Source organism: Bos taurus, chromosome 26 (genome assembly GCF_002263795.3).
Source record: "Bos taurus isolate L1 Dominette 01449 registration number 42190680 breed Hereford chromosome 26, ARS-UCD2.0, whole genome shotgun sequence".
Lineage (NCBI taxonomy): Eukaryota > Metazoa > Chordata > Mammalia > Artiodactyla > Bovidae > Bos > Bos taurus.
The window spans coordinates 41,736,541-41,759,911 of record NC_037353.1 but is presented as its reverse complement, the minus strand read 5'-3'; the positions used below and the strand labels follow the sequence as shown (position 1 = coordinate 41,759,911).

Sequence of the window (23,371 nt, the reverse complement as noted above, 5' to 3'; positions counted from 1 at the left end):
GATGTGCAAGTTGGTTTTAGAAAAGGCAGAGGAACCAGAGATTAAATTGCCAACATCGGCTGGATCATCGAAAAAACAAAAGAGTTCCAGAAGAACATCTATTTCTACTGTATTGACTATGCCAAAACCTTTGACTGTGTGGATCACAACAAACTGTGGAAAATTCTGAAAGAGATGGGAATACCAGACCACCTGACCTGCCTCTTGAGAAATCTGTATGCAGGTCAGGAAGCAACAGTTAGAACTGGACATGAAACAACAGACTGGTTCCAAATAGGAAAAGGAGTACATCAAGGCTGCATATTGTCACCCTGCTTATTTAACTTACACGCAGAGTATATCACGAGAAACGCTGGACTGGTAGAAGCACAAGCTGGAATCAAGATTGTTGGGAGAAATATCAGTAACCCCAGATATGAAGATGACACCACCCTTATGGCAGAAAGTGAAGAAGAACTAAAAAGCCTCTTGATGAAAGTGAAAGAGGAGAGTGAAAAAGTTGGCTTAACGCTCAACATTCAGAAAACGAAGATCATGGCATCCGGTCCCATCATTTCATGGGAAATAGATGGGGAAACAGTATCAGACTTTATTTTTGGGGGCTCCAAAATCACTGCAGATGGTGATTGCAGCCTTGAAATTAAAAGACGCTTGCTCCTTGGAAGGAAAGTTATGACCAACCTAGACAGCATATTAAGAAGCAGAGACATTACTTTGCCAACAAAGGTCCGTCTAGTCAAGGCTATGGTTTTTCCACTGGTCATGTGTGGATGTGAGAGTTGGACTGTGATGAAAGCTGAGTGCTGAAGAATTGATGCCTTTGAACTGTGCTGTTGGAGAAGATTCTTGAGAGTCCCTTGGAGTGCAAGGAGATCCAACCAGTCCATCCTAAAGGAGATCAATCCTGGGTGTTCATTGGAAGGACTGATGCTGAACCTGAAACTCCAGTACTTTGGCCACCTGATTTGAAGGGCTGATTGATTTGAAAAGACCCCGATGCTAGGAAAGATTGAGGGCAGGAGAAGGGGACTACAGAGGATGAGATGGCTGGATGGCATCACCGACTCAATGGACATGAGTTTGAGTGAACTCCGGGAGTTGGTGATGGACAGGCAGGCCTGGCGTGCTGCAGTCCATGGGGTTGCAAAGAGTCGGACATGACTGAGCAACTGAACTGAACTCAGCTTATTAACACACTTGTAATCAATAAGTGTCCACGTCACAGCATGGTGAAGCCTGTGGCTTGATCAAGTTCAGTGAGTCTGGGTTTTAAGGATATTGTTGAAAGATTGGAGATCAAGTCCAAGAGTTCTGCTGATTTCTGATTTCACAGATCTAAGTATTGTTCTTTCTGTTCTTATCTCCTTCACTCTGTCCCTCAAACTCTTTGTGCGCCTTCCATGTTTTAAAGTATTACATAATTTGAATTAAGGGGTTGTGTTTGAGGGAAAGAAATTCTATTACGGCAGTTTTAAGTCAGGTGGAATAATAAAAGGAGTACAGCAAAGCAGATAAAAAAAAATTTTTTTCTTTAACCATGCATTGGAACATTTTGTTTTTCATGCTGCTTTGTTTACTGACCTGGATAGATGAGGCATATTTGAGAAGCGAGTTTATTTAAAAGTGTTTAAAAGTAGCTGATTCAGCACATATATGTGTGCATAGACAGACATCAAGTATGTTAGTTAGATCAGCTCAGTATATGGTGTTGGACACTGCTATTTTTCAGACTTCCCCAGCCAGAAGTGAGTGATCTGGGGGCTCTCTGGCTGTTCCAGCTGCAAAGGGGGCTGAGGGAATCAATATTTCAGGTTCACTTCCAATCTATTTTCCGCAGCTGCCAAGTACTTGTTGAAAAGCTTGAAAATATTGATTAACTTAGCAAGTTGAGACTAGTAGATCATTGTTAACAGTAGTGCTGACGTCTCAGATGTAGTTTTAGAAAAATACCTTCGTATCTGTCTTTAATTGGAGTGTGTTCCGTTTTTGAAATCTGTTTTTTAAAATTAGGTCAGTGAAGACCCCACGAGGGGAAAAGGAAATCACTCATGTTTTAATTGTCAGAAAGCATGATGGAAAGAAAAGGAGTACAGCAAAGCAGATTTTCAGAAAAAAATTTTTTTAACCCTGCATTGAAGCACTTTGTATTTCATGCTGCTTTGTTTACCAGCTTCGATAGATGAAGGATATTTGAGAAGTGAGCGTATTTAAAAGCATTTAAAAGTAGCTGGTTTTCTTGTTTAGCATTGACTTAGGGGCTCGGAGGCCAATTTGTGTGTCATTTAATAACTCCGTGATTTTATGACCAGTTTATTGCTTAGTTGACTCCTGGATTTCCGGTTTCCTCAGGTGATGTGATGGGAGTCAGAGTAGGTAGTTTTTTGCTAAGTAATTATAAAACAGCCCCTGTCTATATGCAGTGCTTTGCAGATAGGGAAGATACCTAACTCACGTGGAACTGAGAGGGGGGAGTAATGCCTCTGGTAGGGCAAATTGGTGACGACTGGACTTGTAGGAGAAGGAACCAGTGGGAGATCCAGGAGATGAGAGCGGTGATGGACTTTGAAAACTGAGAAGGTAATTGCAGTTTGAAAAAAAGGTTTTCAGGCTAGTACACCATGTAGGGCTGATTCATATTTAGGGCTAACAGAATATATCGGTTATTTATTTATTGAGAATGTGCTTATTGAGTCCGTACTTACTATATTCTTGATAAATACGTTTTTAAATGAATGAATGAACGCACTCATTTGATTTAATGAGCCTTGGAAGGACACACTAAACTGAACTCATGGAAGAATTTAGACTCATTTCAGAGTCATCCAGTTAGCTTTGCCTTGGAGGTTTTCTCACATTTGACAGGCTCCCCGGCTTCCCCATCATGAACTGATAGTTTCTTTCTGTCTCTGTGTCGCTGCACTGGTTGCTCTCCTGCACGAGTACTTCTAAAGACAGAGAGTTCATTCCTGTGAGCCTCGGGGCTTATATTTAAAAGATGGTTTGCATAAAATTCTATGATATGTAGAGTTTATTTTTTATTACATAGTTGGAACATTCTATTTTCTAAGGTGATTAGGCCTCACGCCTATTAACAATTTAGAGGATTGACATTAATTCAGGTGTTGCAGATACAATAGGTTAATATCCTTTCTGCTTTCCTTTTGTATAATACTTCTGTTTGCTTATCCCTTCTGCTCTTCAAGCTGTATCTGTTTCTAGAGAAATAGTAATGATTTTTTAAAAGAGCGATGCCATGTGTGACAGTGAATGCTAAAACCAGGGTTTGACATTTATTATTATAGTTGGTAGAAGCTCTTAAAAGGTTAAAGATGTGTTTACTGTCTAAGCACCATTTTAACTACAGCATCGGAAGTTGTAGAAATCACTGATGTTGCTAGCACCATGGTAGATGTTCTCTTATTTGCTCAGTTACTCTCCCACCCCTTTCCCAAACTGTGCTTTTGGGAAAGAAGTCACTGTGTGCAGCCCCCACTGAAATAGTAGTGAATTATAAAACCTCAAGAGATGATTGATACTTGGTCTCCGTTGCAGAGTGCTCATTTAAAATGCTGAATTGTGTGCAAACTATATTTTACATAGAAATGTGTCTCAAATAGTTGCCATTTGTGTTCTCTTCCATTAGAGGTCATTTCTATGTAAAACCATCAAAATTGGCTTTATAGGTCATGTCCATTTGACGGCTTCTAAACCCTTCAGCCTGCAATGCGGGAGACATGGGTTCAATCCCTGGGTCGGGAAGATCCCCTGGAGAAGGAAATGACAACCCACTCCAGTATTCTTGCCTGGAGAATCCCATGGATGGAGGAGCCTGGGGGGCTACAGTCCACGGGGTCGCAAAGAGTCGGACACAACTGAGTGACTTCACTCACTCACTCACTCACTCATGCTTCCCTCAGTTTAGGCAGAGTATCTGCATAAGCTCTTTACAATTCTGCGTGGGAGATTGGTGTCTTCCTCCTCATGTATTAGTTTATTCAATCATTTATATCAGTATGGACCTATGGACAGTTTCTGCTGTATAGCAAAGTGAATCAGCCATTTAATTTGCTTGTATTAAAGCTCACTCTTCATGTTGTGAAATTCTGTGAGTGTTGACAAGTGCATAATGTCATGTTTGCTCTACTACACTATTACATAGAACAGTTTCATCCTGTAAGTCCCCCGTGCTACATCTGTTCATCCTTCCCCACACCCCTAATTTCTTGGCAACCACTGATCTTTTACTTTCTCAACAGTTTTGCCTTTTATAGAATGTAATTGGAATTGTATAATCTGTCGCATTTTCACACTGATCTCATTCACTTAGCAATAAATATTTAACGTTTCTCCATTTTGTGTTTGGCCACCAAACATGTTATCATCTAGAAGTTTTGCATTTTGCATAGTCTGTGATCCATTGTGAGTTAATTTTTTTTGAAAGATCTAAGGCCTGTGACTAGATATTGCTTTTTTTGCATCTGGATGTCCAGTGTCGGTATCAAAGTGTCTGTACCATTTTGCATTCCCACCTTTAGTGAATGAGAATTCCTGTTGCTCTGCATTCTCACCAGCATTTGATATTCAGGTTATTGGATTTCAGCTATTCTAATAGCTGTGTAATACTCTGTTTTTGTAAAAAAAATTTCAGTTTCCTAACAACAAATGATATTGAGCGTCTTTTTATTATTTGAACATCTTTTGTATTCCTGTTTGGTGTCTGTACATCGTCTTTGGTGAAGTGTCTCACTAGATATTTTACCTGGTTTTTAATTGAGTTGTTTTCTCATTGTGAATTTTAAGAGTGCTTTTTTTTTTTTTGAATACCAGTTCTTTTTGATATATATTGCAATGTTTTCTCTAGTCAGTGGCTTGCCTTTTTATTCTCATAACAATGTATTTCACAGACTTGAGATTTTTAATTTTAGTGATGTCCAGCTTGACAATTATTTCCTTCATGGATTGTGCTTTTTGGTGTTTTATCTAAAAACTCATCGCCATACCCAGGGTCTCCTAGATTTTTACCTGCATTATCATCTAGAAGATTCACATTTTACATAGTCTGTGATCCATTGTGAGTTAATTTTTTTTGAAAGGTGCGAGGTATTTGACTAGATACTGCTTTTTTTTGCATCTGGATGTCCAGTTGGTACAGTACCTTTTGTTGTACAGACCGATCTTTCTCTCTTGAATTATCTTTTGCTTCTTTGTCAAGGGGCAGTTGACTGTATTTATGTGGGTTTTGTATTCTGTTCTGTTGTTTCATTTGTTCTCACCAGTATCACACAAGCTTGATTATTGTGGCTTTATAGTAAGTCTTGATGTCAAGTGGTGTCAGTCTTCCGACTTTTGTTGTTGTTCAGTATTGTGTTGGTATTCTTACTCTTTTTCCTTTCCATATAAGCATTAGAATTAATTTGCCAGTATTCACAAAATTGCTGGGATTTTGATTGAGATTGCATTCAGTCTGAAGACTTGGGAAGAATGGACATCTCAGTCAAAATGAACATATAATATTTTCCATTTGTTTATGTCTTTTTTGATTCCTTTTGTCATAGTTTTGTAGTATTTTGCATATGGATTCTGAATATATTGTTAGATTTATACTTATGTGTGTAAATTTTTTTTGATGGTTTTTTAAATGGTGTGTTTTTAATTTCAAATTCCAGCCATTGCTTGTGAATAGGGGCAGTTGCCTTGCATGTCAACCTTGTGTCCTGTAATCTGCCTGTGATTGCTCATTAGTTTCAGCTTTTGTTGTTGATTCTTTGAAATTCTCTGCATGGTATGTCATGTCATTTGTGAACCAGTTTTTTTTTTCTTTTCAGTGCATATGAATATCTTTTATTTCTTTTTCTCATATTATTACACTAAGATTTCCAGTATGATGTTGAATAGACGTAATGAAGGAGGATATCACTGTCTTGTTCCCCATTTTAGGGGGAGATGATCCAGTTTCTTACAGTTGAGTGATGTTAGCTGTAGATTTTTTTGTATGAGTACTTTACAAAGTTGATGAAGTTTCTCTATTCATAGTTTGCTGAGAACTTTTAGTCATGAATGGGTGTTGGATTTTGTCAAATGTGTTTTCTCTACCAATCAACATGATCATACTTTTCTTTTAGCCTATTTTGATGGTTGGATTACATTAATTGCTTTTCTTTTTTAAATTCTCTAATATTTGAACCAACGTTGCATACCTGGGGTTAATCCCACTCTGTCATAGTGTGTAATTCTTTATATACATTGTTGGGTTTGATTTGCTAATATTTTGTGAGGATTTTTCCTTCTGTGTTTATGAGATACTGTTACATAGTTTTCCTGTCTTGTAATGTCTTTTTCTGGTTTTATTGTTAACAAACCTGCTTTTTTCATTCTCCTTCATTCCCTTCTAGCCTTTTTCCATATACATTCTCAGTGACTTTGAGTGTGTGAATATGTTACACAAGTTTTGTTATTAATATATTTGTTCACTTAAATTGTTAATCTCTAACATTCATTCAGTTTCTGACAAAGCATTTTCTTATGGTGCTCCATAATTTTCACTGTATGGTTTTCATTTAATAACAGTTATATTTAAATTCATGTTGAATTTTAAAATGAGAGATATCATAAACTATTTACAGAAAATGGTTATATTTTGCAATCTCTAGAAAAATTTGTGGCATTTTCTTCTGTGGGATTATGGGTGCATTAAAATAATGGTAAGGGGATAACTTGCACTATCCTTTGGCTAATAGGGAGAAATGTCATAGCTCTTTGTGCTTACGCAGGAACTTGTACCTAGAAAAAATGATGAGCTCATATGCCTTATGAACGCAAGAGTGGTCATAGACCAGGCCTGGCTGGCAGCTGAGGATAGGTCACCTGTTCGCACTTAGCCCTCACTTTTATGTTCTCCATCTTTCTCTCATTCATCATTTCTTTCCCAGCTTTGCGTGGAACAGAAAAAATAAGTTGAAAAAAATGTTAGGTTAATTTTTCTCTATTGTTGTGTTATATCAGTGTTTCTACAACTAAAAAGTTTTTCAGGATATGACTCTTCTGAGAGTCAGAAAGAAGATAGTTGCAAAAAAGAAGAAATGTTAGGAGTTACTCGCTGAGTAAAATACAAATAGAAAAAGTTAATTATTAATATTTTTTAATATAAGGATAAAAGTGACAAGCTGTTTCTATGTCTACTTTTTCACAGACAGAGAATTCCCCTAATGGACCAGATTGTGGTTATGGCTCCTTTCACCAGCAGTACTGGCTTGATGGGAAGATCATTGCTGTGGGGGTGATTGACATTCTTCCATACTGTGTATCATCTGTATATTTGTACTACGATCCTGATTATTCATTTCTGTCTTTGGGTGTCTACTCTGCGCTCCGGTAAGATTGCTTTTGACAATTGTAATGGGTCGTATAGAACTTCATATATTTCTTCATTTGATTACATTTCATTATGTAACAGTAGAAACTCTGTTAGATAGCACGTAATTTGTTGCTCTGGTAGTCTCTTGCATATCCGTATTTAGATACAACACTTGTAGAGCTGAGGCCACAGTGTGTGTGTGTGTTGCTTCAGTCGTGTCCCACTCTTTGCAGCCCCATGGACTTTTAGCCCATCAGCTTCCTCTGTCCATGGGATTCTCCTTTTCCTCCACCAGGGGATCTTTCTGACCTAGGGATCAAACCCACAGCTCCTGTGTTGGCTTTTGTCTGATGGTAATTCCTTTTTTAAGGTATCCATCTTACCTAGTGTGTGAGAGGTCATTGCGATGCTTTTGCTGTTTAGTTTATGCATTTATTTAAGCTCCCCTGTCAGAGCCGCTCAGTGGTTTTTAAATGTTACATTATTTATATATTTTTTGTCATCCCTATTTTGTGTGTATATATATCAGTTCAGTTCAGTCGCTCAGCCGTGTCCGACTCTTTGCAATCCCATGAATCACAGGACGCCAGGCCTCCCTGTCCATCACCAACTCCTGGAGTTTACCCAAACTCATGTGCATCGAGTCAGTGATGCCATCCAGCCATCTTCTCCTCTGTCATCCCCTTCTCCTCCTGCCCCCAATCCCTCCCAGCATCAGGGTCTTTTCCAATGAGTCAACTCTTCGCATGAGGTGGCCAAAGTACTGGAGTTTCAGCTTTAGCATCAGTCCTTCCAAAGAACACCCAGGACTGATCTCCTTTAGAATGGACTGGTTGGGTCTCCGTGCAGTCCAAGGGACTCTCAAGAGTCTTCTCCAACACCACAGTTCAAAAGCATCAATTCTTTGGCGCTCAGCTTTCTTCACAGTCCAACTCTCACATCCATACATGACCACTGGAAAAACCATAGCCTTGACTAGACGGACCTTTGTTGGCAAAGTAATGTCTCTGCTTTTGAATATGCTATCTAGGTTGGTCATAACTTTCCTTCCAAGGAGTAAGCATCTTTTAATTTCAGGGCTGCAATCACCATCTGCAGTGATTTTGGAGCCCCCAAAAATAAAGTCTGACACTGTTTCCACTGTTTCCCCATCTATTTCCCATGAAGTCATGGGACCAGATGTTTGTGTGTATGTATTATAATTAATTAAACATTATATGAATCTGGCATAAATGAACTAAAGCCCTCTGAGTCTGTTGGAAGAAATGTACAATTATATAAAGTATATAGAACAGGACCAGGGAGTCCCTGACTGTCCATTGACTCTATGACCTCATCCAAAAATGGTTTCCTTTTTATGTCCGTTACTGCAAATGTATGTAACATAGCACACATGTTTTTAGGTGCATTATCCTGATGATAAAAAGACTAGGGTCTTGTCTCATGAAAATAATTTACTTTTATTTTCATTCCTGCCTGTCTGTTTGTACATGTGGTAGAGGAAAGAGGAGGATTGAGAGTTTTGTCTGGGAGCTTGTCTCTCTTCTCCTTGTTTGTCATTGAATCACTTTTTTCTCTTTGTTTTTCCCATTGTTTTCTCTGATAATCATGATTTTCACATCAAGGTAAAACATACTTTGAGATTATTTTATTTATTGCATATGTGCTTTTCTCTGAATTATAAAAGTATCAGGGTTGATTTGTTTTTTTAAATCACTAGTTGATTTAAAAAGAAATATGGTCCATAGTTGATTTTTTATGTGTTTTTCGGTGGCCCATGTACTGATATTTTCAACATGACCTGATCTGTCTCTCAGTACCATGTTATATAGCAAATTTTAAAAATAGAGTGTTTACAACTGATCCCTATAATAATCTTTTATTTTTCTTATTTATTTAATTGCATTTTGCATAAAACTAATTAAAAACTATTCAGGACTCTGTGGTATCTTTGTGATTCTGTGAAATTAGAACTGATTGTTTAAAAGCATTCATATTTTGTAACTTTGGAAGTGCGTATTTCAGAAAAGATACTTTTTCTTTGTACAAGAATTATTCAGTACTTCGAAATTATTGCCATTTTCTTCTTCCTTTATTTTCTGTATCTCTAACTTTATAATGTGTAGCTGTGGATTTGTCTAGACTTGTCAGATCAATATTAAAAATGTTTATTCTTGAAGGAGATGGGAATACCAGACCATCTGATCTGCCTCTTGAGAAATTTGTATGCAGGTCAGGAAGCAACAGTTAGAACTGGACATGGAACAACAGACTGGTTCCAAATAGGAAAAGCAGTTCGTCAAGGCTGTATATTGTCACCCTGTTTATTTAACTTATATGCAGAGTACATCATGAGAAACGCTGGACTGGAAGAAACACAAGCTGGAATCAAGATTGCTGGGAGAAATATCAATAACGTCAGATATGCAGATGACACCACCCTTATGGCAGAAAGTGAAGAGGAACTCAAAAGCCTCTTGATGAAAGTGAAAGTGGAGAGTGAAAAAGTTGGCTTGAAGCTCAACATTCAGAAAACGAAGATCATGGCATCCGGTCCCACCGCTTCATGGGAAATAGATGGGGAAACTGGAAACAGTGTCAGACTATTTTTCTGGGCTCCAAAATCATTACAGATGGTGACTGCAGCCATGAAATTAAAAGACGCTTACTGCTTGGAAGGAAAGTATGACCAACCTAGATAGCATATTCAAAAGCAGAGACATTACTTTGCCAACAAAGGTTCGTCTAGTCAAGGCTGTGGTTTTTCCTGTGGTCATGTATGGATGTGAGAGTTGGACTGTGAAGAAGGCTGAGTGCCAAAGAATTGATGCTTTTGAACTGTGGTGTTGGAGAAGACTCTTGAGAGTCCCTCGGACTGCAAGGAGATCCAACCAGTCCATTCTGAAGGAGATCAGCCCTGGGATTTTTTTGGAAGGAATGATGCTAAAGCTGAAACTCCAGTACTTTGGCCACCTCATGTGAAGAGTTGACTCATTGGAAAAGACTGATGCTGGGAGGGATTAGGGGCAAGAGGAGAAGGGGACGACAGAGGATGAGATGGCTGGATGGCATCACTGACTCGATGGATGTGAGTGAGTGAACTCCGGGAGTTGGTGATGGACAGGGAGGCCTGGCGTGCTGCGATTCATGGGGTTGCAAAGAGTCGGACACGACTGAGCAACTGATCTGATCTGATCTGATTCTTACAGAATAAATCCATCCTCTGTATGAAATATTTTATTTCTCAATGAACAAAGAGATATAGAAATCCTATTGCATTTGAGATAGCAAATAATCAGTTCCCAGAAAAAACGGTTTCCAGCAGTCTATTTGCTGCTTGATTGAGCTGTTGAAAATTCTGGAGCTGTAGAGCTTTGAGGAAGTAGCAGAGGAGCCTGCGGAGCATGAAAATTGGGGCCAGTGGAGGATGAGGAGACTGCTACTGCATTGCAGCCTTTCAGTGCTCTGGAGAATCTCAGTTGCTGAGTTTATAGAAGAGGAGAGGCAGCCAGCAGATTGACATTATGAAGCAAAGCTGGGGAGAATAGGTTACAAGTTACCAATTCCACTGTTGATTTCAGTGTATTTCAGTGAAACATAATCAAATTTTTCCTCCATTACTTCAGTTTCTTAAGCAATCATACAGTCAGTATAGAGTTTCTATATTTTAATTTGTAATCAAGTATAGATTTGTATGTAAGCTGGTCTGCAGATTTTAAAAATGTTTGAATTGGGGTTTGTGAGTATGGAATTTATTTACTTTTTCTTTTTTGGTAAGATGAATTTTAGAAGTGTAATTAATTTGCTTAATAGATGTTTGAGCACAGTCTGTGTCCTGGAAGTACGTAGGTATGAATCAGACACTTCCAGCTTTGTTAAAGCAGACAGTAAATTTAAAAACAGCAGAATTTTAGAGACTCCTTTGTCTATCCTGCTCAAAGGAGTTCATGTTTGGCTTCCCTGGTAGCTCAGATGGTAAAGCGTATGCCTGCAGTGCAGGAGACCAGGCTTTGATCCCTGGGTTGGGAAGATCCCCTGGAGAAGGGAATGGCAACCCACTCCAGTATTCTTGCCTGGAGAATTCCATGGACAGAGGAGCCTGGTAGGGTACAGTCCATGGAGCCGCAAAGAGTCGGACACAACTGAGCAACTTCACTTTCACTTTGCCTTTGTATTATAACAGGAATAAAATAGTGGTAGTGGGCACGAGGCCCTTTTTATATAGGGTTGTCAGGAAACACCTCCTTAGCCAAGAAAGAACAAAAAGGAGCCAGCTGTGTGAAAATCTGAGGATAGAAGTCCAGGTCAAAGGTACCAAGTCCAAGTGTCCTGAGGTGCTGGAATGAAGAGAAGGCAGGCCTTAAGGGCTGGGATGTAGGATAGGATCTAGGCAGTGCTGTGTAAGGAGGGCAGCCAGGCAGTGGTGTTGATGAGGGGCAGATGGAGAAAGGCTTACAGGCGACAGTAAGGAGGTTCAGTTCAGTTCAGTTCAGCCGCACAGTTGTGTCTGACTCTCTGTAACCTCATGGACTGCAGCACGCCAGGCCTCCCTGTCCATCACCAACTTGTGGAGTTTACTCAAACTCATGTCCATTGAGTCGGTGATGCCATCCAGCCATCTCATCCTCTGTCATCCCCTTCTCCTCCCACCCTCAATCTTTCCTAGTATCAGGGTCTTTTCACATGAGTCAGTTCTTCACATCAGGCGGCCAAAGTATTGGAGTTTCAGCATCAATCCTTCCATTGAATATTCAGGACTGATTTCCTTTAGGATGGACTGGTTGGATCTCCTTGCTGTCCAAGGGACTCTCAAGAGTCTTCTCCAACACCACAGTTCAAAAAGCATCAATTCTTCAGTGCTAAGCTTTCATTACAGTCCAGCTCTCACATCCATACATGACCACTGGAAAAACCATAGCTTTGACTAGATGGACCTTTGTTGGCAAAGTAATGTCTCTTCTTTTTAATAAGCTGTCTAGGTTGGTCATACCTTTTCTTCCAAGAAGTAAGCGTCTTTTAATTTCATGGTTGTAGTCACCATCTGCAGTGATTTTGGAGCCCCAAAAAATAAAGTCTGTCACTGTTTCCCCATCTATTTGCCATGAAATGATGGGACCAGATGCCACAATTTAAGTTTTCTGAATGTTGAGTTTTAAGCCAACTTTTTCAGTTTCCTCTTTTACTTTCATCAAGAGGCTCTTTAGTTCTTCGCTTTCTGCCACAAGGGTGGTATCATCTGTGTATCTGATGTTATTGATATTTCTCCCGCCAGTCTTGATTCCAGTTTGTGCTTCATCCAGTCTAGCATTTCTCATGATCTACTCTGCATATAACTTAAATAAGCCAGGTGACAATATACAGCCTTGAAGCACCCCTTTCCCAATTTGGAACCAGTCTGTTGTTCCATGTCCAGTTCTAACTGTTGCTTCTTGACCTGCATACAGATTTCTCAGGAGGCAGATAAGGTGGTCTGGTATTCCCATCTCTTTCAGAATTTTCCACAGTTAATTGTGATCCACACAATCAAAGGCTTTGGCAGAGTCAATAAAGCAGAAGTAGATGTTTTTTCTGGAACTCTCTTGCTTTTTTGGTGATCCGACAGATGTTGGCAATTTGATCTCTGGTTCCTCTGCCTTTTCTAAAACCAGCTTGAACATCTGGAAGTTCATGGTTCATGTATTGTTGAAGCCTGGCTTGGAGAATTTTTAGCATTACTTTGCTAGCATGTGAGGTGAGTGCAATTGTGCTGTAGTTTGAGCATTCTTTGGCATTGCCTTTCTTTGGGACTGGAATGAAACCTGACCTTTTCCAGTCCTGTGGCCACTGCTGAGTTTTCCAAATTTGGTGGCATATCGAGTGCAGCACTTTCACAGCATCATCTTTTTAGGATTTGAAATAGCTCAACTGGAATTCCATCACCTCCACTAGCTCTCTTTGTAGTGATGCTTCCTGAGGCTCACTTGACTTCGCATTCCAGCACGTCTGGCTCTAGATGAGTGTTCACACAATCGTGGTTATCTGGGTCATGAAGATCTTTTTTGCATAGTTCTTCTGTGTATTCTTGACACCTCTTGTTAATATCTTCTGCTTCTGTTAGGTCCATACCATTTCTGCCCTTTATTGTGCCCATATTTGCATGAAAAGTTCCCTTGGTATCTCTTATTTTCTTGAAGAGATCTCTAGTCTTTCCCATTCTGTTGTTTTCCTCTATTTCTTCGCACTGATCACTGAGGAAGGCTTTCTTATCTCTCCTTGCTATTCTTTGGAACTCTGCATTCAAACGAGTATATCTTTGCTTTTGTCCTTTGCCTTTCGCGTCTTTTATTTTCACAGCTATTTGTAAGACCTCGTCAGACAACCATTTTGCCTTTTTGCATTTCTTTTTCTTGGGGATAATCTTGATCACTGCCTCCTGTACAATGTCATGAACCTCTGTCCATCTGTGTGTCAGATCTAGTGTATCAGGTCTAATCCCTTGAATCTATTTCTCACTTCCACTGTATAATCAAAAGGGGTTTGATTTAGGTCATACCTGAATGGTCTAGTGGTCTTCCCTACTTTCTTCAATTTAAGTCCAAATTTGGCAATAAGAAGTTCATGATCTGAGCCACAGTCAGCTCCCAGTCTTGTTTTTGCTGACTGTATAGAGCTTCTCCATCTTTGGCTGCAAATAATATAATCAGTCTGATTTTGATATTGACCATCTGGCAATGTCCATGTGTAGAGTCTTCTCTTGTGTTGTTGGAAGATGGGGTTTGCTATGATCTCTTTGCAAAATATTAGCCTTTGCCTTGCTTCATTCTGTACTCCAAGGCCAAATTTGCCGGTTACTCCAGGTATTTCTTGACTTCATACTTTTGCATTCCAGTCCCCTATAATGAAAAGGACATCTTTGGGTGTGAGTTCTAGAAGGTCTTGTAGGTCTTCATAGAACTGTTCAGCTTCTTCAGCCTTACTGGTAGGGGCATAGTCTTGGATTACTGTGATTTTGAATGGTTTGTCTTGGAAATGAACAGAGATCATTCTGCCGTTTTTGAGATTGCATCCAGGTACTGCATTTCGGACTTTCTGGTTGACTATGATGGCTACTGCATTTCTTCTAAGGGATTCTTGCCCACAGTAGTAGATATAATGGTCATTGAGTTAAATTCACCCATTCCAGTCCATTTTAGCTCTTTGATTCCTAAAATGTCGACATTCACTCTTGCCATCTCCTGTTTGACCACTTCCAATTTGCCTTGATTCATGGACCTAACATTCCAGGTTCCAATGCAGTATTGCTCTTAACAGCATTGGACTTTACTTCCATCACCAGTCACATCCACAACTGGGTGTTGTTTTTGCTTTGGCTCCGTCTCTTCATTCTTTCTGGAGTTATTAGTCCGCTGATATCTAGTAGCATATTGGGCTATGACCAGTGCGTTCTCTTGGCAAAACTCTGTTAGCCTTTGCCTTGCTTCATTCTGTACTCCAAGGCCAAATTTGTACCTACCGACCTGGAGAGTTCATCTTCATTGTCGTATCTTTTTACTTTTTCATACTGTTCATGGGGTTCTCAAGGCAACAATACTGAAGTGGTTTGCCATTCCCTTCTCCAGTGGACCACATTTTGTCAGAACTTTCCACCATTTTATGTGAGTGTGACACCAACCTAATGTGAAGTTACCTCACCTGATTGATAATTAATAAAAGACTGCTTAGATTGCTCTCTGCGGTTATGGAGGGCAATAGTGGAAACTGGAAATCTGTTTGGAGGCTGTTAGAATTGTCCAAGGGAGCCATAATGGTGGTTTGGACCAAAGTATCTGAGGTGGGGGTGGTGAGAAGTGGTCTGATTCAGGGTATTTGGAGATAGAGCCAGCTGGACTTGTTGATGGGTGGATGCTGGAGGTGAATCTTTAAGGATGGCTCATAGGCTTAGGGTCTGAACAGCTTAGGCGTGGAGTGGTGATGCAGTTCACTGAGATGAACAGGGCTGAGTGGGGGAGGGCTGGGCAGTCCTTTTCAGAGCCGGGTGGTCCTGCATTTCAGTATCAGTGCATTCTTCCCTGGTTGAACTTTGAGAGTGAACTACTTTTAGGAATAATAGGATCTCTTCTGATTTAGCCTCATAATGTTAAGTCTGTTTGGATTTAGAGATACTTTTGTTGTAAAGATGAACTTTTAGAGTATCAGCCCTTCAGTGATTTAAATTAGAGCTTGCAAAATGCACAGAGTATTCCCTTAAAAAATAAACCTCTCCTTGGATTTCAAGCATCCACTGCTACTAAAAACAAAGAAAAAGAAATTAAAACCTTTGGGAAACAAACATAAAAACAAAACAGCTGTTCTCATACTTCAGAAATGTACTGAAATTTTGCTTAAACTTCTCCAATGCAAGCGGTCATTCAGTTGGGCAAATAGAATGGAATTCTGTGCCCAGATTTATCCGGATACAAATTAAAACCACATCAAGCATAGGCATTGCTGACAACTTCTTTGTTCAATTAATCCTTGCCTGTGCCAACAAGTAGAGAAAAAGCAGTGAGATAACATGTTTTCCCGCTCTTTAGTTTTAGAGAAAATAAAGCATCGCATCTGGACACGGGAAAGAGTAATATGTTATATATAGTTGAAAGTGTTTGCATGTAAAGGGTCATAAAAACATTCTTACTGAAATTTGTTGGTTTTTGAGTTTTCTAAAATTTATTGTACTGTTTTTAACCTGATACACCCAGTCTTTGAGAACTCCAGGTGATAATGAATAATGACCTGAAATTGTATTAAATAGATCTTTGTACTTTTATGCCATTTGAGTTTTTATACACTGCTATGCCCACTAAAGTGCAAACCAGAACTTTGGTGCATTTGCTCAAAATAATACAGTTTTTTTGGTGTCTCTTTAGTAAAAATCGTCTTAAAGTGTTTCTAAAATTGTTTTTCTTGCAACACTTGGGTTTTTTTGATAGCTTAATGTCAGATTTGATCAAATATATTACCAAATTAAATAGTACTTTGAAATTGGAACTAGATTTAACTGTACTTTCATCTTTATTCTTTTGGCAGAGAAATTGCTTTTACTAGGCAACTTCATGAGAAAACACCTCAACTCAGCTATTACTATATGGGTTTCTACATTCATTCATGTCCCAAGATGAAATATAAGGTAAAGTTGATTTTCATATGTGTCTTCTGTAGATTCAAGTTATGAAAATTAGTGATTTTGTAATTTTTCATCATGTTAGTTTAACATGATTGTATATTTTAATGTAAATCATGAATTATTTTTATGTGTCTTAAACTAATTCTTAGAATCTAGCTTCTTCATTGCATAAAGCCGTGCCTGACCAATAGGCACTTAGTATTTGTTTAATATAGGTTAATCTGTAGTTCACTGAGGATGTAACAATCCCAGCTATTCTAGGATTTCAGTAAGACTCTGCTTACTTGGGATAGCACAGTAATATCCATTAAAAATCTACCTTCTTAAGGTACATCCTCAAGGTATGTATGTGTGTGTGTGTGTATATATATACCTGTCTTTATCCATTCTTCTCTTGATGGGCACTGAGGTTGCTTCTGTGTCTTGGCTATTGCCAATAATATTGCAGTCAACGTAAGGGTGCATGTATCTACTTGAATTAGTACTTTTATTTGGAAAAATACTCAGAAGTGGAATTGCCAGATTTGTGTGATGGTTCTATTTTTAATTTTTTGAGAAAGTTCCATACTGTTTTCCATAGTGACTGTACCAGTTTGTATTTCCACCTATAGTGTATGAGGGTTCCCTTTTCTTTACATCCTGGTCAACACTTATTTGTTGTCTTTTTGATAACAGCCATTCTGACAGGTGTGAAGTGATATGTCATTGTGATTTTGATTTACATGTCTCCACTGATCAGTGATGTTGAGCATCTGTTCATGTGCCTGTTGACCATTTGTATGTCTTCTTTAGAAAAATATCTGTTCAGGTCCTCTGCCCATTTTTTAATTGAGCTGTTTGTTTTTTGATGTTAAGTTTTACAACTCTCTTTAATGAAACTCTTTGATGTTTTCTAAGTATTAGTAGCTCACTGTAAAAGCTCTGGAAAGTATACAACATTATAAAGGAACAGCCATCCTGCCCACCATAATAACAGTAACCAAATACCTCTGCTCTACTCGGAGCACTGCTTTAAGCGCTGAAGATATGTAAAGATTTGAACATGAACCTTCATCTTAAAACTTGTGATATAGATAAAGATTGCGGGTATTTTATGTAAAATCAGGTCAGTACAGTGCTCTGGTAAGTGGCCTAGCAGGCTGTAGGGTTTGCTGCATAAGGTATGGAATAGGGAAGGGTTTAATTAAAAGGGAAGAGGGACCCCCCCCTTCCCCCCCGAAAAGAGAGTACGTATGATGGGGAAGCACATTTCATGGAGAAGGAGCATTTAAGTAAGAATTAATAGGTGACAGTGCCATATATATTCATATAAAAAAGGACGGGGAGGGCAGTCACCAGCCAGCCAGCCAGCCAGTCTCTTTTGTAGCTATAGCTGTTATGAGTGTTTTGGGGCCCTGTCTGCTATTAACAATGTACATAACAGTGTAAATATTATAAATGTTAATTGGTTTATGTATAAAGCATGTTAACAGTGTTTCAAGGAATAACTCAGAAGCAAAATAAGTTAATGAATTGGTAATTTTAGTTTGTGGTTCTGTATAATGCTTTTAACATGGTAAGAGATGCAAATGTTAGGTTATTAGAAATAGTACCTAGTAATGCTTGCTAGCACTTCCCGGTGTTTTAATATTCTCTTCAGGCTAAAGTTCTTTGTAAATACAGGCATACCTCATCGATACTGTGGGTTTAGTTCCAGACCACTGCAATAAAGTGAGTATTGCAGTAAATCAAGTCACGTGATTTTCTGATTTCCTGGTACACATAAAAGTTACACCATACTGTTAAGTGTGCAGTAGCAGTATATCTAAAAATACAATGTATTTTTACATATACCTTAAGGTCTTTTACATATACCTTAATTAAAAAATATTTATTGCTGAAAATGCTAGCCATCATCTGAATCTTCATCAAGTTGTGATCTTTTCACTGGTAGAAGGTTTGAAATAGCAAAATGTGACACAGAGACACGAAGTGAGCAGATGCTGTTGGAAAAACAGTGCTGATGGACTTGCTTTTTGACTCAGGGTTTCCTCAAACTTCAATTATAAAAAAGCACAATATCTGCAAAAAGCAGTAAAGGAAAGTGCAGTAGAATGGTGTGTGCTTGTATTACTAAACTTGATATTTCTTAATTTTTATACCATTTTTAATTACTCATACTAGTGAGTAAAACATATGAAGATATTGGGAGTATTTTAAGAATAACTTTTAGGAATCTCACCTTTGCTTTTCCACATCCCCAATATTAATATCTGTTGGAAATTTGGGAACAGTATTAAACCTGTAAAACTAGAGTGCAACTCTGAGTGGAAAGGCAGGTAATGGGAACACTCACTATAACCATTCAAAGCAAAAGTTTAAATTTTCCCAGTATATTATATCATATTCACATTCACATATATATCCCAATATAACGTATACATAGTCACATGTATCTTGGGAAAGACAGTTCTGAAAATTTGTAATATATTTAGTGACTTTGTAAATATTTGTGAGATAATATCATAATGATAAAATTTTGAATATTAAGTTAATTTTATAAAGCCAGTATTTTCTTGGCATGGTGGTTTGAACACTTTTGGGTCCTTAACATTAAAAACATGGTGTTTTAAATTTTTGTATTGTTTTAAGAAAATTGTTTTCATTACATCATGATTGAAAATAAGTCATTTTAAGTAACTGAAGAGTAAAAATATTTTCATTTCAGTTAAGGATATTTTATTATATTTTGAGCAGATCAGAACCCTCCATTTTGAGAGAATAACACAGATGGGAATTTTCAACCAGAAAATGTACTGTTTGAAATTGTAAGATGGGTATTGGTCCAAGCTTGAATATTTCTCATTTCAAGTTGAATGTGTGAAACTAAAGACCAGTAAAAGATAACTCACAGAAAATGACTAAATGACTATTAAATGACTAAATGACTATTAAAATTTTTCTCACTTATAAGATTGAATTGAGGATAAATTTAGCATATTACTGTAATAGCTAAAATTATCTTCTTTCTTAGAGCATAACTAAGTGTTCAGGGATTAGTAGTGACATGTTTTTAGCCATATTGTAAAATATATGGTGGAAAATATACAGAAGTGGTTTTTACCTGATACTAAAGAAAGAAGGAATATATTTTAAAATAGGAGTATTTTTAATAACTAAGAAAAAGTAGTCTCTTAGGTACCTGGTATACACTAGATGCTGGGAATACAGCTGTTAATACAGTGTAGATGTGGGCTCTGATCTAATGGAGGTTACATCTGAGGGGGCACATACTTGTAATCCAGGACATAAAGTGGCACCGAGCGACTATACCTGAAACTGGGACAATGTTTCATTTGAGTTTTCTGGTATAGATTTAGACATATTAAGTAATAATCTTCACCATATAATGCATTTATAATGTAGGGCAAATTAAAGTATTTAACAGGTTTGAAATACACCAAGAGCTGGTTTGACCTGTTCTCTTTTATTGAATAATGTGTTGTCCTGAAGACATGTTGAAGTGAAGAGCCTATCTTTATGTGTGGGAATGACCATCATTTGATGGGTGGTTTCCAGAGCTTCTGTCATAGTTCCTCTTACCCTGCACCCTGTTTGTGTGTGTTGCTCCATCCATCAGGATTGATCCAGCCTTGTGACCTGCGCTGACTAATAGGATAGCACAGAAGTAACTGTCTTGAGATTTCAGGCCCAAGCCTTAAGAAGGGGAAGACAGACAGCTTTTGCTTCCTTGGTCTTTGAAGCCAGTCATCATGTATAAGGTCCAAATACCCTACTGGCGTGAGAGGCCACTTGGGAAGCTTCAAGCCATCTTGAATGTTTCAGCTTCAGCCAGGCAACTAGCTGAATGCCAAACAACTAGCTGAATGCAGCTGCCTGATGGAGCTGAACAGACAGGGGCAGAAGAACCATGTAGCTGAGCTGTAGCCAACTCACAGAATCATGAGGTATAATTAATTGTTGTTTTAAACTCTTAAGTTTGGGGTGGTTTTCTTATTCAGCAGCAGATGGCTGAAACACGTGATGTAAGGTGGAAATGAGTAGATACAGTTGTAGATTTCCACGTAGATGAAAGTCATTCTGTGTTGAGCTGTGCAGACTCGTGTCCTGAGTTGAGCTGAACTGATCTGTGAAGTTGCTGACAGCTCAGTGTGAGAGAGTTTTGGCAAAGTTGCTAAATTCATACGTGTGGTCATACCTACAGATGTGCCCCCCACTTGGCTTACGAGAATTCATCTTCATACAGCATTTCATTTAATACCCAGACTTGGGCTTACAAGGCATTTGTTAACATGATGACACATTTTGAGTTTGCTTGTCTTGCTAATGTTGAACACTGCAAGATGAAAATCACCACATGGTCATTTTTGTAGTTACATAGATGACATGTGTGGCTATAGAGCCTCCTCTCAGAGCACTCATGGTTTGCTAGGTGATAGCAGTTCTATTCTTGTGTGTAAGATTCTCTAAAATGCATTGTTACTAAATTATTTTGGTTTTATTGTTCTCTCTTTGTGTATATTTTAAATAAAGGTTGATTTATGTAAATAGTACCTGGTCATATAGGTCATATAGGTTTTGTCTATGGCCATAGTCTTAGAAGAAGGCACAGAATAGTCACAGAGGAATTTAATGAGGGCTGGAAAATAGAAAAGAAAATTGTCTTGATTTGTTGTGTTGTCATTGCTCACTTTAACTGTTACCATAATTGTGACTGGTTTAATGGGAGTTGCTACTGTTTTGGCATAAATCAGTTCTGAACTGGAGACTCAGGACCTGGCTGAAATGAATGGAAGTTATATCTTCAGCTTAGGAGAGTTTCTCCTTGGAGGAACTGTCCTGCAGAGTGGGGGTGGATGGGATGGTTTTCTGGCTTCTGTCCTCAGAGAATGCTTGTCTTCTTTGTCTGCTCCTCTCTCAGTTCCAGGGTGGTTGCTGGCCTTCCGACATCATTAGCCATCAGTGGTGTCTAGAATCAGAAGAGGTGATATACTCTGCTGTATCTTTTTTTTTTTTAATACAATTTTTAATTGTGATAAAATGTACATAACAAAATTTATCTTATTTTAAGTGCTCAGTTCAGAAGTATTAAGTATATTCGTGCTGTTGTATAGCCATCACCAGCATCCATCTCTAGAACTCCTTTTACCTTGCAGAACTGAGACTCTGATTCCATTAAGCAATAGCTCCCCATTCCCCTAGCTGCATTATTACTAATAGCTCAGCATTCCTCTCTCCCCCAGACCCTGTAACCACCATTGTTCTGAATTTGACTTCTCATGGGCAGAGTAGGCTGCAGTCCATAGGATTGCTAAGAGTCGGACACAACTGAGCGACTTCACTTTCACTTTTCTCTTTCCTGCATTGGAGAAGGAAATGGCAACCCACTCCAGTGTTCCTGCCTGGAGAATCCCAGGGACGGGGGAGCCTGGTGGGCTGCCGTCTATGGGGTCGCACAGAGTCGGACACTACTGAAGCGACTTAGCAGCAGCAGCAGGTACTTCATATAAGTGGAATCATACATTGTCTATCTTTTTGTGACTGGCTTATTTCACTTAGCATGTGCTTAAGGTTCATCCATGTTGTAGCAGGTGTCGGAATTTCATTCTTTTTTAAGGCTGAATAATATTCCATTGTATGTATATGCCACATTTTGTATATGCATACATTCATTGATGGACACTTGGTGTGCTTCCACCCTTTGGATGTTATGACTAATGCTTCTGTGAATGTGGATGTACAAATATCTGTTCAAAATTTCTTCTCCATGTTGTCCCTCAGACTGCAAACGTAAGGCTGTTCTGTGATCTGAAGGAGGTGTTTTTACTGAGCTCTTTATCCAGATTTGTGTGCAGGCCAACGTAAACAGTGATTCAGGCAGTCCGCTTTGGTATCATGACATGGCCAGACATCAGATAGTTGAAACATCAGAAGGAGTTCAGAAGTGTCAGAAAAGGAACAAAAGGCTAATTCATCAGTGATTAATCATTCCTAAACTCAGTGCCTTGGCTTGACTGCGGTCAAACTGCACTTCTGGAATTCTGTAGGAGTTTGCCTAAAAGAAGGTTATTATTGTTATAAAAGCACCTAAAATTAAAAAAAAAAATTGGCGTTTACAGAGCTGCATCTGCAGAATCCTGTACTGCTGAGATCCCCAAGCTCCCAAACTGTTCAAAGTTTCCTGACCAGACAAATTAGCAAATGTTATTTTACTGCAATCTTGAAACCCAGGCCGATGTATTTGAGTGGTTGTGGTAGTGACTTCGCTACTGCTGGCTTGAAAGAAATACAGATGATCTCATCACTTACCCATAGCACAGAACAAACCACTCGAATTTTTGATTCAGCATCTTTTTTTCTTGATGTTAAAATAAGTGTCCAGTGAACTAGACGTGGTCAGAAAAAATGACCACAGAGTAACTGTAGTAAGGGATTTCTGATGGCTCCTCCAGGCAGTAGGAGGTAAAAGAATGACACGCTCATTATGTATTCTTGTTTTTAAAGTTGTCACACGTGGTGTAGTAAGGGATTTCTGATGGCTCCTCCAGGCAGTAAGGAGGTAAAAGAATGACACGCTCATTATGTATTCTTATTTTTAAAGTTGTCACACGTGGAATTTCACCACATTAGAGTCAAAAGCATGGTCATGTGTTCTAAGCTGCTCATTGCAGATGAGAAAATTAACGCTCAATGTGATTCCTGCCCAGAGTTTGCTTTAATTCACATTTTATAATTTTAGCAACTTGGAGAGTTGTAAGAATTGAAATTCATATAAATGGCATTGTTTATCAGACTTACAATGAGGTATATATAACTTTTTATTTTGGAGAAACCTAAAATGCTTGCATATTAAGTAAAAGTAAACTTTAACTGGT

At 38.6% G+C, this 23,371-nt stretch overlaps 1 protein-coding gene across 12 annotated transcripts in view; it reads left to right on the top strand.

The window, feature by feature from the left end:
- The window catches only part of ATE1 (arginyltransferase 1), a 160,925-nt gene that overhangs the window by 66,382 nt on the left and 71,172 nt on the right, over window positions 1-23,371 (top strand). For all 12 annotated transcript variants that reach the window (XM_005225816.5, XM_010820113.4, XM_059882085.1 and 9 more), the window contains 2 exons: window positions 7,190-7,371; window positions 16,400-16,499. In XM_005225816.5, coding sequence (XP_005225873.1) covers window positions 7,190-7,371; window positions 16,400-16,499 — 282 coding nt within the window. The remainder of the gene's footprint in view (window positions 1-7,189; window positions 7,372-16,399; window positions 16,500-23,371) is intronic.